General features: G+C 45.3%; 1 protein-coding gene across 1 annotated transcript in view; it reads right to left on the bottom strand.

The window, feature by feature from the left end:
* Positions 1–3584: 3584 nt before the first annotated feature.
* Positions 3585–16186, bottom strand: part of GALNT16 (polypeptide N-acetylgalactosaminyltransferase 16) — a 149935-nt gene continuing 137333 nt past the window's right edge. Inside the window, exon 15 of the mRNA XM_090033223.1 lies at positions 3585–8806. Coding sequence (XP_089889349.1) covers positions 8669–8806 — 138 coding nt within the window. The 3' untranslated portion in view covers positions 3585–8668. The remainder of the gene's footprint in view (positions 8807–16186) is intronic.

The raw sequence follows: 16186 nt of genomic DNA, 5'->3' as shown, positions 1-16186 counted from the left end.
GGGCAACTGGCAAGTACTCCCAAGACAGTTCCCCCATTGTGACCGCCTTGTTTTACCCATTTTATTGGGGAATCTAGTCCATGTTTTTTCCCCCCACTAGCCCACAACACTGACTGCCTGATTTTAACCTTCTTTTAGCTAGGGTTAAATTGCAGAGGGATGTTAGAGGAAGGAGGAGCAAGGAAACCAGGTGGGGGTGGGGAAAAGAAGATACAGAAATGCCTGTATATCTGGGGCACCAGACAGTCTGTCCTGCACTTGCAATCAAGGCTAGATACAAGATGTAACACTGCCTATTTGAGCAATACTTTGGAGGGGGAAAAAAGAATTATTTATTGCAATAAAAATGAATGAAATATTAAGAGGTGCTGCCTCTTGAAAATAAGCTGTTCTTTCTCCCCATTACACACTCTTCATAAACTGTCCTACATTGTGAAATGTAGGTAATCACTGATAAATTCATGTTCCCATTTTAAGTAATTTATTTTAAGCAGCAGTGATGAATAAAATGCTCAATTGTTGTAACCCAATTACTGAAGGAGCAAGCGAATGGAGCCAACAGAAGCAAGCAGCAGGGCCAAAGAAATGCTATGTGAAGTCAGGAGATACTAATGAAGCTGCAGCAAGAGCTATTAGGTGCCCACGGCAGCCCTGCTGGCACTGAAGCACTGTGCCAACATCTCAGCTGAAGAGGAAGAACTTCAGGAAGGTGAAGCAAGGGCCAAGAGAAGCCCTTGGCCAGCTGTCAAAATAGAGGAAAGACTCCTACTCTCTAGCTGCCAAAACAAAGCTGGAAGAGAGAAAGGTGTGGGGCTTGAAGCAGTCCTGGAGGCCAGAAGAGCCAGCATCTGAGCTGTGATAAGGAAAAAGGGCCTTGGGGAGAGAAAGCAGAGACAAGGCCATAGGTAAGAGGGGACTTATGTGCATGCATATGTGAGTTGGAAGAAAAACCTCATCTAAGAGCAGATACAGTATTTATTTTTACCTAGCTCTGCTCAGCTGCAGACTGCAATAAGTGGTGGTTTTTTATTAGTTTCCATGGAAATGTTATTAAATACAGCAGCTGCTATCCACTGTATTCATGTTAAAAAAACAATTTTGCCCAAGGGGATTATTTTGTTGTCCTTTCTGCCATGGTGGCAACACAAGGGGACGCTGATGGAGCTGGATGCATTTAGACTTCGTTTCATTTACGCAGTACATACAATCCAATAGGCATCATGGAGATCCCAAGAAGGACCTACCATTTCCATTTAGAGAAGGGACAGCCTTGGCATAAAAAAATTGTGCATTTCAATGATTGCTTTGAACATTTACTGGAATGGATTCCAGTGTAAAAGAGATGGTCTTATCCTTAACTTCCGAGCTGTGTTAACCACTCTGCTCACCCACTGGAAAGATTCAGGCAGCCACCCTCAAAAATACAGGAGTAATTTGTCAAAAAACAATGGTGAGATCAATTCTCCCCTATGCATGGGCACCATGCAGCACTAGTGTAGAGTAAGGGCCATCAGAAAGGTGCTTATAGCTTCTTGATGCTCTGCCTGACCAGCTGCAGCAACCTAGGAGCTGCTCTAACTTGTGTCACAGATACAATGTCCTTAAGAGACCTTAAAAAAATGAAGTAGCAGCGAATTGACATGTGCCCCGCCCCCCCCCAGGGGGCCTCACCCCAAGTAGAAGCAGCTGGTGCAGAAGCAAACTCTGATGCTTGTGCACTGATCTGCACAATCCTAGGGCAAGGAAATTCTCCCTTGGCTATTTCTAGCCAGAATCCAGACCCTTTACCTGCTACCTCAACTCAGCCAGGTGTGGATGTTCTCTTTTATTGTCAAAACTGCTTCTCTGGATAGAGCTGTGTGAATAACTGATTTATTTTGGTTCACTGGCAGAAAAGAAACATTGAAAAAGTGTTTCAGTTTGGGTCTATCCTGGAGGAGAGGTTTTCAGTGACTGAAGAACAAGAAGTTTTGGGTATTGTTATTAAAAGCAAAAAAGAAATTTGGAAATGGAAATCTAGATTCACAGGATGGGAGACGCTTGTGGCAACTTCTTGCCCTGTAGACAAAGGAGCTTAACATCAGGAGCCACTAAGGCCTGCCCCCAAGCACATCTATAAAAGCCCAGAGAGAGCACACAAGAATGACTATAGCTTGGTGGGATGCTGAAGTGATCTGTTTGGGCATTTTTAGAAACTTTTTTAGTTTCTTTATTTTTGTATCAGAAGCAATTAATACAATTTCACCCAAGTTTAGGAATAGTTCCCCCCACCCCCATGTATTTTTATTTTCTGTAAATAAATGATTTGCTACAAATACTTTACTGAGCTTTGATAAAAAGAATTCTCTAGGATGTAACTGTGTGAATAAGCCCTTATAGCAATTTAGAGGCCAGTGAATTGGCTATTATTTCCTTGAGCCTTCCTTGCAATGAGGAGGTTACCTTTCTCATCCTTCCTCTATTTCCCTTTGCCCCAGTGAAGAAGCAACTAGCTTGGCCCTCAGGAGTGCAACACTCATATCCTTGTATAGAATGGACTGGTATCAGCTGTGGGGTGAGGTTGCTACTCTAATAGGTACGCCCATCTTCCTGCATACTAATTCACTTGTGGAGCTACAATACACAAGGAGGAGCTGGATACCAGATTTTCAGTCAGGCTAATAGTCTGCAGTGCAACTAAGGCCTAGCAAGAAAGACTAGGTGCTCCCATTACATTTTCTACTAAACATGCCATCATGAATATCAAATACAAGCTACAATACCTTGCAGACCAGAGAGGGAGGGCTAGTCTTTCTTAATCCAGCAGCACAAAAGTGAGATATAAAGCCAAGTCCTCTCACAAACAGTTACTTGCTGGAATAGATGCTCCAAACATGCAGACCCAGCTGCTCCTGGCTTTAAAAAGTTCCCCCTCAGGTGCAGCAGCAGGCAGGCATAATTAAGCCTGGGCTTCAAATCAAAAATCTCCAATTGGCTACTTTGGTTGTGTTTTTTCAGGCAAGATGAGGATTAGGGAAGTCTGTTAACTTGCTTTTCTAAGATTCAGAGGAATCCAACTGCAAAACAAGTCCAAGTTGCTAACATATGCCTCCAGGGACAAGTGGTGCATCTCCTCCTCCATGACAGAGGCAGGGGGTGACCCAAGAGAGGCTTAGTGAGGGGTGGGTAAACTGGGGCCTTTAAGGGAAAGATTTGCATGATAGTAGTGACCTGAGGAAATGAAAGCCAGAGCTACAGTAACTAGAAAGTTGTAACTTTTGGGGCATGTTGGACCTTCATATTAATTGCATTTTGCAATTTTGGTGTCACTGGACAGAAAAGGCCTTCTTCCTCATTCACTGAAAGAGATTTACTCAAGCACTTGTACCTGATCCTCTTTAGTTGCCAGCGGTGTCTTATAAATCACTCATTGCTCCAGTGATGTCTCTTTTGAAGTGATCTGGCAATCAGTGCAAAAGATTTGGGGGTGTCTCTGAAGAGGAAGCTTTACCAGTGTTGAACGTAGCTGGGGGCAGGGGTGTGGAACATAGGAAGAACTTCTGCCCATAAAAAGTAAGGGAAATAAACAGACCGACACTCTTGTTTCAAAGTGGATTTAATTCCAGGCATTTAAACAGACAGATTCTGGCACATGCTTTCTTCAAGAAAAGGAAAAACAAATCTGTGTTCCACATAAATTACATTTGGCAAAGTGCATTTGATAGCCAAGTGGGGAAAATAAACTCTTTGAAATTTGGTTTTTGTACAACAGTAGCTTCCACTCCTGCTACATAAACCTTGATACTCCCCACATGGCACAGGAAATTACACTGGGTGATATCATCTAATAACAACTTTCTTAAGGACACTCTTCTTTGTAGCCTAGGTCAGTGGTTGGCAATCTTTTCAAGCTGTAGTCTGGAAGGACCCAGCTCAGGTCCAAGGCACACCAGCACTAGCCCTGGCTGCTGTTGCCACCACTGCTTCTCCCCACTGCCTTGTCTCCTCGTCTGCCCAGGTGTGGCATGGTCAAAGCTTCCAGCTACCCAGCCATGTTGCAGGCAAAGCCCCCTGGCTTTGTAGGCTGGATCTAACAGCTCTACAGCATGGATCCACCCTGTGGACCATAGGTTGCTAACCCCTGGTCTAGGTGTATTTTCAAAGTAAATAGCAAAGCAAGGACCAGCCACAACTTTTTCTGACTGTTTTCACAAACTGTGGGACAAGCCTTGAGGTCCATCCTCAGCTTTTACCCAGCAAAATCCCTCAGTGAAGTTGGTGGGACCTTTGAGTGTGAGAAGCCGTCAAAGTCCAGTGCTAAAGGAGAGACCCTGGCAGAAGCAGCACTGTGGGGAAAATATGTTATAAACATCATCTCCGCAAGTGAGATGCACAAAGGAGCAGGTTAGCAACACACTTAGGGGGTACTCTCATCTAGCTGGGGAAGATGTTTTGGATTGCCTGAAATGAAAAGAAACAACTTTTGACGCTGTTCCTCCTTATCAGTGATCTCTAAAACCTAATAGGACAGCTGAAGAATACAGGTTACTTAGAAAGCAGGAGGTGAGTTTTTTGGAATTCACCCTCCAGATAGCATGAGTGCCTGCAGGTAGTTTGCCCAGCTCCCAAGACAGCCCACGAGGAAATAACCTCACATTGACTTTTGCAGTGAAGCACGATCGATGGAGTGCCTGAAACCAGGGTTGACTTTTAGTCACAGGACAAGCTTAGGATGACAGACAACTTGAAGACTCCCTACAAGTGGGATTCCTGGGGCAATCAGAGCTCAGCACCCAAGCCAATAGCAATATTCTGAAGAGGTCCCCTCTCAAAGAGCAGCCCTATGTGGTTGTTTTGGCTCATAAGATAAGAGTTAGAGATGGCTTCTGTCCCCACTGTGGTTAACAGACAAAGCCCTAAAATCAAAGTACAGGAAGGCCACAGACACAAGAATCAATGGGAACAGGCAAGGGAGCAATGCCTGAGGAAGGAGCTGACTGCACCAGTAGCTGGGACTGTGAATCTACACGACGGGGAAAAAGGTGCTCAGGCAACCCCTTAGGATAGAGCTCATAGAACAGATACAATCTGGAAACAACTTAATGCCCCAAGAAATTACCTCCCTGCTCCTCTCCTCTTTGGTCTTTCTTCACATGCTGCTTTTTTTTTCTGTCAAGTTAGTTAAGACCTTCCTGTTCCTAGTCCTCATTGCTATCCTGGAAGTAGAGCCTCATGGGTGTGACTAGTGACTGAGGAATGGACTTTATTTCTTTTCCATGGTGCCTGTCTGTTCTGTTCTCTTCCCTTCATTTTCCTCTCCTTTTTCTTTCTTCTCCTTCTGTGTCTCTTTCTGCCTCTTCTCCCCATGCTGCCTCTTCCTTTTCCCTTTCACTGTCTTTTTACCCCTAAGAACTTGCCGATCAAGTTCAATCCCTCTGATGTGTGCTGGCGTGAAAGCATCACAGCATCTCTGTAGTGTACAGGAGGAGGAGGAAAATGTGTTGTACAACACTCCCTCCTTCCTACACAAAAGTGCTCAGTTGCACAAAACTGAACTTGCCATAGCTGGAAGAGGAGTCTCTTGAGTTTTCTTTGGCCAGGCCGGAAGACCACTGCCATACTGTTAAGCTCCTGTCTAAATGAAAAGAGGAAACTGAAGATTCTCATTGCTCCTGGTCGAGCAACAAACTTTTTTAAATAGAAGAACAATAGAGAATAACGAACCCCTTTGTTCTCACATAAGCCTTTTTGTTTGCAAGAAAATACAGGTTCAAAGAATAGAACCTGTTCTTTTACCAAGAATTTGGTGCAAGTAATGAATGGAGAATTAGAAACAGGCACAAACATGGTCAAAGCCAACAGAATCCAGGATTGGAGTGTAGTTCTAATCATGATGGTCCAGGGACTATGCAAGAAGTAAAGGGGTTTTGATGATACCTTTTATTGAGCCAACTGTACGTTTGGGAGAAGTATTAGAGAAGCTTTTGGGCACAAGGGCACTTTGTGCCTGAAAGATTATCTAACATCCTTGGGAACCAAACCCAACTCCTACCACTGACCAGTTCACTTGAACCAGAAACAGAGGCACAGGAGGAGACACTGGCTTTTCTTTTTGCAGAAAGCAAATGAGGGAAGCAAAGAGTATCTGTTAGGGGTTTGTTTTGGGTTTGTTTTTTTTCATTTTTCCCTATTTCTATAAAGTTCAATTTCCCTTAATAGATGGATTTACATCCTGCCACTGTCCTTTTAAGTGAGAGCAGTTAGTCTTCTCCATAAACTGTAGTATAAGAGTGATGTTGCCATGATGGTCCAGAAATTATGGGAGGGGCAAGGCTTTCTTAGGATAATGGCTTTTATTGGACTAAATGTGTAGTTAGGATAAAGTCAGACATGATTCTGAATGCAAGGCATTTTTTTTCAGGTGACCTCACCCTACAAAACCCTTACCTCTTCTTCATGAAAAAAGAGAAATCAGGGTCTGCTCCACTAATCCTTTCAGTGCTGCCTGACTCTGGAGTATTCCCAGCATCCGATATTTTTTTCAGGCCATTGGTTTAAGTAAAAGAGAACAGGAAGAGATACTTTTGTGGGCACACCCTGTCTGTCTGGCACAGAAGGGATTAACAACAGCAGACTGTGGTGATGCAAGATGCTGGAGGGTGGATTCATCCCTGTGTTTCACTGGCATCAGGTCCTGGCACACAGGGGAGGTTACCTGCACCTTCCTTGTTCCATGGCTGCCAGCGGCTGGTTTAATCCCTGCTACAGAGTAGGGCTGTCCTAATTTGCAGCTTGGCAAAGTCCACAGAGTGCCGGGACAGGATCTAGTCAGCCACAACTCCTCCAGTCCACTCAGATCCACCCCCAGCATTGGAACAGCCTCTGTAGAGGTGCTTCAGAACTGACTGAGGATCCTGAAGCAGTGGGGCAATTCACCAGCAAGGAAAGGCATGGAGTATCTTTGATCCAGTACCACAGGGAAAGATTTTCTTCCTACCTCTCCTCACCATGACTAACTGAAAATAGAAGGGGTCAGGGAACAAGTCACTGAATGTGTATCTACCTTTGTCAGTGAGAAATAATGCCAGGAAATGCCTTACTGTGAGTCCTCATGGGTTACAATGAAGGCAGACTTTTTAGAAAGGGCAGGTGAGTGGGTACTGATGCTTTGGAGGGAAAGCTGGGCTTTCCAAGTGTAAGGAGTAAGGTGGGAAAAGAATAGCCAAATCCTCAAACTTTGCAGCTGCCTCTGTCTCTCAGAGCAAAAGCTTTGGAGCCTGTTACCCCAGGCTGCATTCACATGGGCAATGCACACTCACGTGGCCACTTCACTGGCTTTCCTTAGTCATAACCCACATTTGGAACACAGTAATTACCCAGGGGGATGCGCGCTCTCTCTCGCGCGCTCTGTTAATGCATCCTAGCCAAGGAACGACAGAAGGCAGCAATACATGTTCTCTTCGGAGCCCTCCCCTTGTCAGCCCAGAATACAGCAATGCTTTCAACACACACTGTCAGTGCACTGCTGTGGAATGCCTGCAGGGTGGCACTTAATGGATATTTCCTAGTAGCTGTAGCATCTCATCTATCAGTCTCAGAGTGACCTCCAGCAACCTCCAATACCCCAGAGTTTAGGCAGCCATGTTCTGAATGTCAGGCCAGTTCATGGCAAAATAGTCATGCAGAAGTGGGGGCATGCACAAGCTAAATCCTGGTATCAGCTCCCTGTGTGGAGGGGTTTCACACAGACACTGTAGTTCTGACATGCATTTACACCCTAGCACTCTTATGAAATGCAACAATGTGCCTGGTTGATGAGGATTAGCCCTGGGTTATCTACTGCAGTGATACTGGCCTCTTTGAGGTGTTGGTGCAGAAGTCTTCCTGACCATCATGGCTATTTGCCACAAGAAGCAGGAATCATAAAAAGGTCCTCTGCAAGGAATGACATTGATGTGAGCTGACACAACCCAGCAAAAATACATCCCTCTTCCTACCCATTGATCACCCTGCCCTTCAGCCCACTACATCTTTCTTCTTCCATCTCATTCGATCCCACAAAGAGGAGGCTCCACTAGGTCAGGCACTGTCCAAACATGGAGTAATAAACAGTGCCTACCCTGAAATGTGTTACCCACACCTAACCCATTTGTTATTTATGCTGACACTCCCGCAAGGCCACCTCACTGCAGCAGTCAGACAACATGCAAGCAGTGACCCAGGATGTCACAGTAGAAAGCCAGTAAAGCCAGAGAGGTACCACGAGATTGTACAAGCATTGTTGAAGCTGCTGGTGATGTGGAATCGATGGGGCTGAAGACCACATATTTCGACACAGAGGAAGGAACTGAAGGGGAGAGCTGTTAGTCAGCTGTTGCCATTCCAAGGTGATTTTGGCTACTGGGCTTTGCCCTTTCCTGCCTTTCACTGTTGTTAGACAAGGATGCCAATTACGGAGGAGAATGGAGGCAATAGGTGGGCTGATTTCAATGCCATTTCTGACCTTCCCTCCCCCCCAACTTCTTCCTTAAAAGTTCAAAGACATTGAATGTTCAACTGAAATGGTGACTTACTGATGGCCACAATCAAGACATTAAGGGTTAGACATAATAAACCTTTACTCCCCACCCACGCCCCTTCCATTCCCAAAGTTCCATGCAAAGGAAGCAAAGAGGTTTCTGAGCTACCATCATGTGGCCTGCAGCAGCTCCCACTGTTGACCAGGTACATCCAATTGGCATGGGTTGGTCACTGCTCTGCTGGACTGGTTTTCCAAGCAGAGGCCGCTGACAAAGTGCTGAACGAAACTGCCTTTCATCTTCCATTTCTGCAGGAGAGGGGAGGGAGAGAGGAGAGGAGGGAAGAGACAACATTATGGCTTGCTGCCCTCCATTTTGCCAGGGAGTGGTGCCTCCCAGTTTGAACTGGGCAACAAGGTTTATGCAGTATATCCCAGCTGGCAGTGAAACAGAGTAAAAATTCAGGGAATCACAATTCTGAGTTTAGACAACTCTTTCAAAATATCGGCTTATCTGCCTGTCAGATAAGTGGGATCTGGGTAAGGGGTTTGCCTGGAGCTATGGCCAGATTTGCCACGGTTTTTAAGAGGCTAACAATGCATCCACCAAATGGAATTTGTAAACAGATGCCCAAGATGCCTATCTCTATCTTCAGGTACTTAAATAGCTTGGTAAATTTGGCCCATAGATCATCACCCTCCCCCAGGGCACAAGCCAAATCTTGTTTATACTTAAGTGAGTATGAACCCAGAGTAAGCCCAGGTACAGTTGCTCTGGGTTTACACTATTGGAACTGAGAAGGAAATCAGGTCTCCCTAAATAATTGATAGCATTTTAAAACATACAATATAAAGTCACCAAGGACTGTCAGGATCCAAAGAAGTGGCATTTACATGGAGGGGTAATTCTGGGCAGTCCTGCATTGGCTGGTAGCAGTCATGAATTGAAATGGACCTTCAGAGTGTTGGTTCCCCATGGCTAACCAGCTCTGCTGGATGTGGCTCTGCCCAGCCAAAGGGCAGTTCTATTAAAAGCTTCCTTTCCTCCATCCAGTTCCTGAGCACGGTTTCCAGCTCTCTCTCTACATCCATGTCCGGACCCCTTCATCTTATCATCTTAAATTTAGCATGGGACAAACCAAAGTCCTTATATTCCTGCCCTCATTACTCCAGCTTCCACTGTTCCTGCAATTGCTGCAACACCATGACCACCCTTGCCTGTAATCTGAGGGAATTTGGTTGCTCCCTCTTGCTTGCTCCCTGGATCTGGGCCATAGACAGACCCTGTTGTTTCCTTTTCCCTAATATGCCCAAGATCCATCTTTTTCTTTTGATCCACATAGCAGCATTTCTTGACTAGGCCCCCATTATATTCCATGTTAACTCCCTCAACTTCTTTCCATTTGCCTTCCCCAAAAATTACTGCTTTGCTCTACCCCCACAGAAAACACAGCAGCAAAAGCCCTTTTTCTTGCTCATTGATCTGATAAGTTGGTTCCCTCTTTAAATCCCTTCTGTGGCTCCTTGTCCACACTTCCAACAGTTCAAGCTTCTTATCACTACACACATAGCTTTTTTGTAACTGCCAGTCCCTGACTCATTTCACTCCACTCCATGTCACCCCGTAACACTACCCTTTTTGCCAGTGTTCCTGCCTGAGCGTGCCTGCTTGCCAGCTTATTGGCCAATGCCTCTGTGTCCTCTGCCATCTGTGCATGGTACAGCCTCTGTGAGCTTGTCATTCACAAGACCTCTACTCTCCTTTGAGTCTCTCAGAAATCGACCCTGGCTTGGCTACCTACAGCAAAAGGATAGAGGATGCGCTGTTTCCCTCTTGTCCTCTTTGCTCAGCATTTATTTCCTTAAATGAGGAGTTTCTCACTTCCAGGAGTGGCTGGAAAGCAGGTCACTACCATACACAAAGCATAGTAGTAAGTGCCATAAGGGAAACAAGCAGACAAGATTCTTCGGGTAAATCTGATCTCTTTTATTAGACCAACTCAAATAGTTGGAAAAAACATCTTCTTTGCAAGTTTACGGGTATCAATACCCTTTGCCAGGCTAAGCAAGTATCTACAGTTGGTGTGTGCTCTTTCTGGGTGGAATGAATAGCAAAGAAGCCAGAGGCTGGTGCGCATGCAAGAAAGATAGTCAGTGAAGATGTAAAACAAGATTGCCCTGGAGTTTCTCTGCTGTTCATTTGCAAAGGAAGATGGTTGAGATCAGGAGCTCATTGACTTGAGTGTTGCAGGCTGTTGGGATTTTTCCATTTGCCTGCTTTGGTTAGGCAGATGGCCCAACTGGGGCATAGGAATTGAGTGCTTATTAGGGCAAGACCCTGGGGTTATTAACAGGTTGTTTGGCCAGGCTGCCAGGAAGAGCAGGACAGATTGGCAGCCAGGACCGAAGGCTCTGAAGGTATTGCAAGAAACACCCCATGCAGTCAGACTTAACTTCTTTTAAATTAATGCCTAAAATCTATAGGAATTGTCCTTCCTGGGTAAGTAACACAGCAAACAGTTTAAGTTGTTATATGTTATAGGCTCAGGCATCCAGATTCATTCAGTGAAATCCTGCTGTTTAAGTCAATATCAGATCAATAGCAAGGCACGTCCTGCTGATATTTATTATCTTCACCAAGCAGCACCTGGGTGCTGCCAATTGTCCTCTTGCTGATGTGTGTGCAGGTTACCTTCCTCCCCATGACAGAGCAATTGTGCAGGATAGGGACTCCCATGCGCAGGGCCCACCTGCATTAGTTAGTTCTTAAGTAGCCTATAAATAGTTCCTAGTATTAACACTTGACTTGGCTCTGGTGCCACCTGTTGAGAAGCACCTGTTGGAGGAATGAGTGGCCTTTGCTCCACTGGAAAGAAGGAAATGTAGGCCAGCAGGTGCTGGGAAGAAGGGCAAAAATAGGATGGGGTGGAATTGCAACTCCTCCTGAAGCACAAGATGGAGCCTAAGGGGCCTTTGTCATCTGGCTTTTGTTAGGACTCAGACTCTAGGTTCCAGGTCAAACTGGCTATCACTTGGCAGGGCCCACTGTGATGGGGGTCAGGGAGAAAGAAAGCCACCATGTGGCATACATAGTCAGCAGGGAGTGCAAAGAAGGGCATGTGTGCTTCTGGGAATGTCTCTGAAGTATGTACCGCATATGCCCTTCCAGATTTCACTTTAGTACTACCTATGTATGCAATAACAACACATTCTCTCCACCTTTTACCGGCTCTACAAATGCCTTGATTGAGAACCTCTAACCATATTCCAATTACCTGCTTAGGACCATACATGCCCAAACTTCCTTCTTGAATTTACTAGAGGAAATCTTTTACCCTAAATGGTGTGACTGAGAATTCCTGGTCCCTTCCCTTGCTTTATCCTCCGGCCACTCTAGCGAGCAACCTGAAGCCCTCCCCCTCGTATCTTTTCTGGTCTCCTTTTACTGGAAATACCTATGTTAAAGGTATAAGCTGCTACAGGAGTAAAAATCTCGAACAATGGCTATTAGCATGGGACACTTTTTCCTCTTCAGTTGCTGACCCTGTTGGGAAATTCTGTCATGCTGTTTCTTCCGATTAGTGACCTACTGCTCTGTGACTTCTTGGTGCTAAACTGAGCCCAGTTGTTCAGCAGCAGAGACTTCCAGTGAGTGCTAACCACAGCATATTTTCTTCTGCTAATGAACTACACCAAAGAAACAAATTTCCCAACTGGCTACGCAGCCTGAATGATGAGCAATTGTTTCAGAGTCAACTTGAATCTCTCTGTGCGATGGAAAGCCATAGATGGGTTTTGGCAAAGGAGTGTGCAGCCCTGAGCTTTGGCTACAGCAGTGATACTCAACCCTCTAGCTCCACTGGCTGGATTCTGGGGGCAGGGTTGGTCTGTGGCCCAAATCCAGCCTGAGGTCGCATGTGGGGGTACAATCTGGCATGCCAACACAACCCCGTGTGCTGGATTCAGCCATGGGGCGACCCCACATGCCAGTACAATCTGGAATATGGACTGTGTTATCTGTCCCATGAGGTTTCCCATGGATCTGGAAATTTGACGGTTGGGGAACAGTGGCAGCATTAATTGTCCAACTCTGGAAGCCAAGCTCTCTTTTGCCAAATTTCTGGACCTACGGGGAGCCCAGCAGGCTGGATGACATGGACCTGCAGGCCAGATTCTGCCTGCGGGCTGGAGGTTGAACATTGCTGGTCTGCAGGGATTTTACACAGATAGCAGTTGGAGTGTCTTGACAGTGGTGTTGATTCTACTCATTAGGTTTGAGTAGTGCCTTTGAAACAATCGATTTTTCTCTCCTGACCTGGATGTTATGTTTGGCTTCCATCTACAGTGTCCAAGGGGGAGCTGTGATACAGCAAGAGGCATACTCCATTTCGCTTGAAATGTCTCATCTGATTGCTCGAGTGCCCTCACAAGTTATTAAGCACAATCCAGGGTCTGGTCTGTGCAGCACAGGTGATATCTCAGCCAGATAACTAAAGAGAATGGAGAGAGAGGAAGGGAGGAAACAGAGTGGCTGGGGAAATCACAATCAGAAGAAAAATTGCACAGGAAACTACCTGCAGTCTCACAGTCCCCAGCTCTGGTTCTCTCAGATCTCATCTACCAAGCATAGCTGGGTCTGATCACTATTTGGGTGGGAGGCCTCTAAGAAAGAGTTAGATGTCGCAAAGTTTTTTTAAAGTTGTGACCTGAATTATCTTCCTTAGTCTTCCTTCCTGTGGAAGGGGGATAATACAGACTACCCATGAAGCAAGTTAAAAAAAAAAAGAGTCAACATTTTCACAAACAAGTTGCCACTGTGAAGTGCTTTTAGATGAATGGATGAAAGTTCTCCAGGGTCAAAATAGCAGGGTTGTTGGTCGTAGCTGTGTTGCTAAGGTCATAGGCAAGCAAGGTTCTTTGGGTAGATGTGATAACTTTTATTAGACCAACTAAATAGTTGGAAAAAAGCCAGGGTCAAAATGTTATTTCTTTAGGACTGAAAGAAATGCCCCAGTCATCCAGTCCTCCTGGTCTATTAGTCAGTCTAAAATATAGCTGGAAGTGTTTACCATGTCACAATTTTTCAGTGTGATCACAAGTGGATTTTTAAACCCATATTAGTCCAATCAGTCTTGGTTGATCTGAAACTTTAAGAGCCTTAAAATAGCTCCAAAAATCTAACAAATTATTAGAGAAAAGCAATCTTGGGAAAGATGTAGAAAGTGCAGAGTATCTTAGATAATGATAAAGAAAAGGTAGCTGATAACTAGAACAAGTGGGGGGTGACACAGGCTAAGACTGAAGTGTATTTACAAAGATTTGGGAAGCCTAGCTGCAGGAGATATTTCATGGAAGATTATCGGCACTTTGGCTGAGGTGTTTGATGAGAAAGTGTGTACAACAGCTGGTGCATCATACAAGAATACAGCAAGTCTGTCTTTGTCCTTTTGAGCTTAGAAATTCACACAACTTGAAACATATGAAAAGAATTGGAGCTGAGAAAAACTCTTGTCTCTGGAAAATTGCTTTCAAGCTGTGGCATGATGAAAGGAACATTTTACCTGGTTATTATCATCAAGACGCTGAGTCAGGCACTTGCAAAATTGGGAGGTTTTCATTCTCCCTGCATTCAGAGAGTCTGCATACCGTTTCATTTGTCTGTATCTCGGATGATATGAGCCATTGGAAAGCAAACTGGAAAAAAATATTCCAATCATATGTCCAAAGGCAGGTGAGATTTCATGTGTGGTAGCTCCACAAGAAAACCTGGTTGTTCTAATTGTAAGACTGAGGTCACATTGTTTTGGTAAATTAAAATTAAATATTGGTGGGATTTAGAAAATAATGGGATTGAGAGATTTGGGGAAATAAGGGGATTTTTCTTTATTCCCCTTATTCTGTTGGGGAACACTTTGCCAAGGTTTCTCAGTTTAATTCTTGTTTTAGTGTCTGGCTCTCACTTTGTCTTATATTTATCCTCCTATAATACTAATTAAAATGCACCTCCCATCATCCATCTGAGCCAAAATGAGACTATGTAATAATTTATCTTGCATTCAAGTTAAAATGCTATTATCTAAATAATATTATGGATAACATCCATCTGGTTTGAAATCTAGTTGTGATTATGCAGAATAGCTTTTGGCTAGTCTTCCACTAGGGCTTCCTGCTGTTGCTATTGAGTGATCACTGTGACTGTGTTGCCAAACATGTCTTGTTTCTGATTCTTTTCAACCCAGGAAAGAATAAATTAATGGGACCAGAAATCACCCAGATTCAGGCCACTCACTGGTACATGCCTCAAGTTCTTTCCTACATACACATGCATAGACTTACTTTGCTGAAGTAATCCAGTTGTAGCTCACATTACTGCAAAGCACTCCCCCTACCCTAGCTGGTAAATCAAATTGTTGCTTGCCTTTCTGGCAAAAGTTACTGTCTTTTGTAACAGAAAGCCAGTGGCTCCTGTTACTTGAAGATGTAGGCAGCAAGAGACTCATAGGCGGTGAGTGCCTATTGTGGGGTTAGTTGTTCAGGAATAGTGCAATAGGGCAGAGCCTTGTTTAAGCAGCAAGGACACTGCTAAGGCAGCAAAGGTAGCAGCAGTAAGCTGCCCCAAAGGCAGTCTGGACTGGAAACACCTCTAGGTGGCTGGGGAGTCACCTGCAAGGAAGGGAGCAAGGCTTAGGCGGCACATAAAGCCAGTGCCTGAGCCCAGGCAGGCAGTCTGGCTCTGCAGGCAGGAGAGGGAATTGCTCCTGCCCAGGAAGGCTGTAGAGGAGTGCCTGGCTGATGCTACCCTGGGATGGTGCTGATAAGGAATATAACCCAGGGCAGAGGGAAGTTTTGTTGTACAGCCAGCAAGCTGGTGTTTGTGTTTGTGTTTGCGTTTAGACCTGGTGTGGGGATAGTTTGTGCTATAGCCAGTGAGCTTACTCTTGTATTATAGTTTACACTGGCAAACTGATTGGGAATATCAAGGGTGGAGGAGTTCTCAGTAGTGCCCAAGCAGGGTGGACACCAGGGCCAGGGGGCTCAGTACCCAACCAGCATGGACATCAGGGCCAAAGGACCAAGAGCCAAAATAGGCGTTACAAGGGCTGGAGCCCAGAAGCCAGGTCCGACACAGTGGGCCTGGGCTAGAAGGCCCAGTGAAAGGAAAGAGGTGAAGGCTGAAGCCCCAGCAGAGGAGAGCAATTGAACAGCAACAGCTGAGAGATATGGTTGTGGCTACAGGGGAGGTAGGAGACCACAAAATTAGCCCTTAAAGTGATTAATGCCCCTGGAGGTATGGATGGGCTAGGAGGGCCCAAGTGAGAGGACAGTACTGAGATCAGTGGAGTCTGAGAGGGATGTGCCAGCAGGAAGAGGATTGAGACTCTCTCTAGGACCCTAGGGCAGCCTCTTTTTTCACTAATCAACTGATTACATCAGGGCATAGTAGGTGAGGGAAAAGGAGGGGAACCCAGGGCACCAGAGTGGGGGGCAGGAACGGTGTGGCCACCAGGAGGCATCTCAGCCACCCCTGGGGCCCAGCAATTGCTACACTGAACTATCCAGCTGTGATCTGTAGGCTGCAAGCCTTAGTGTCTCTCTCAAAATCAAATCACATGTGATTTTTTCAGGAGCAGAGCAAGACTCTAAAGGTTGCTAGACAGTCCACTCTGGTTTGACTGAATAACTAAACTT

Source organism: Crocodylus siamensis, chromosome 2 (assembly GCF_052110815.1).
Source record: "Crocodylus siamensis isolate JL-2025a chromosome 2, ASM5211081v1, whole genome shotgun sequence".
Classification (NCBI taxonomy): domain Eukaryota; kingdom Metazoa; phylum Chordata; order Crocodylia; family Crocodylidae; genus Crocodylus; species Crocodylus siamensis.
The sequence above is the reverse complement of the archived record's forward strand: the minus strand, read 5'-3'. Positions and strand labels throughout refer to the sequence as shown.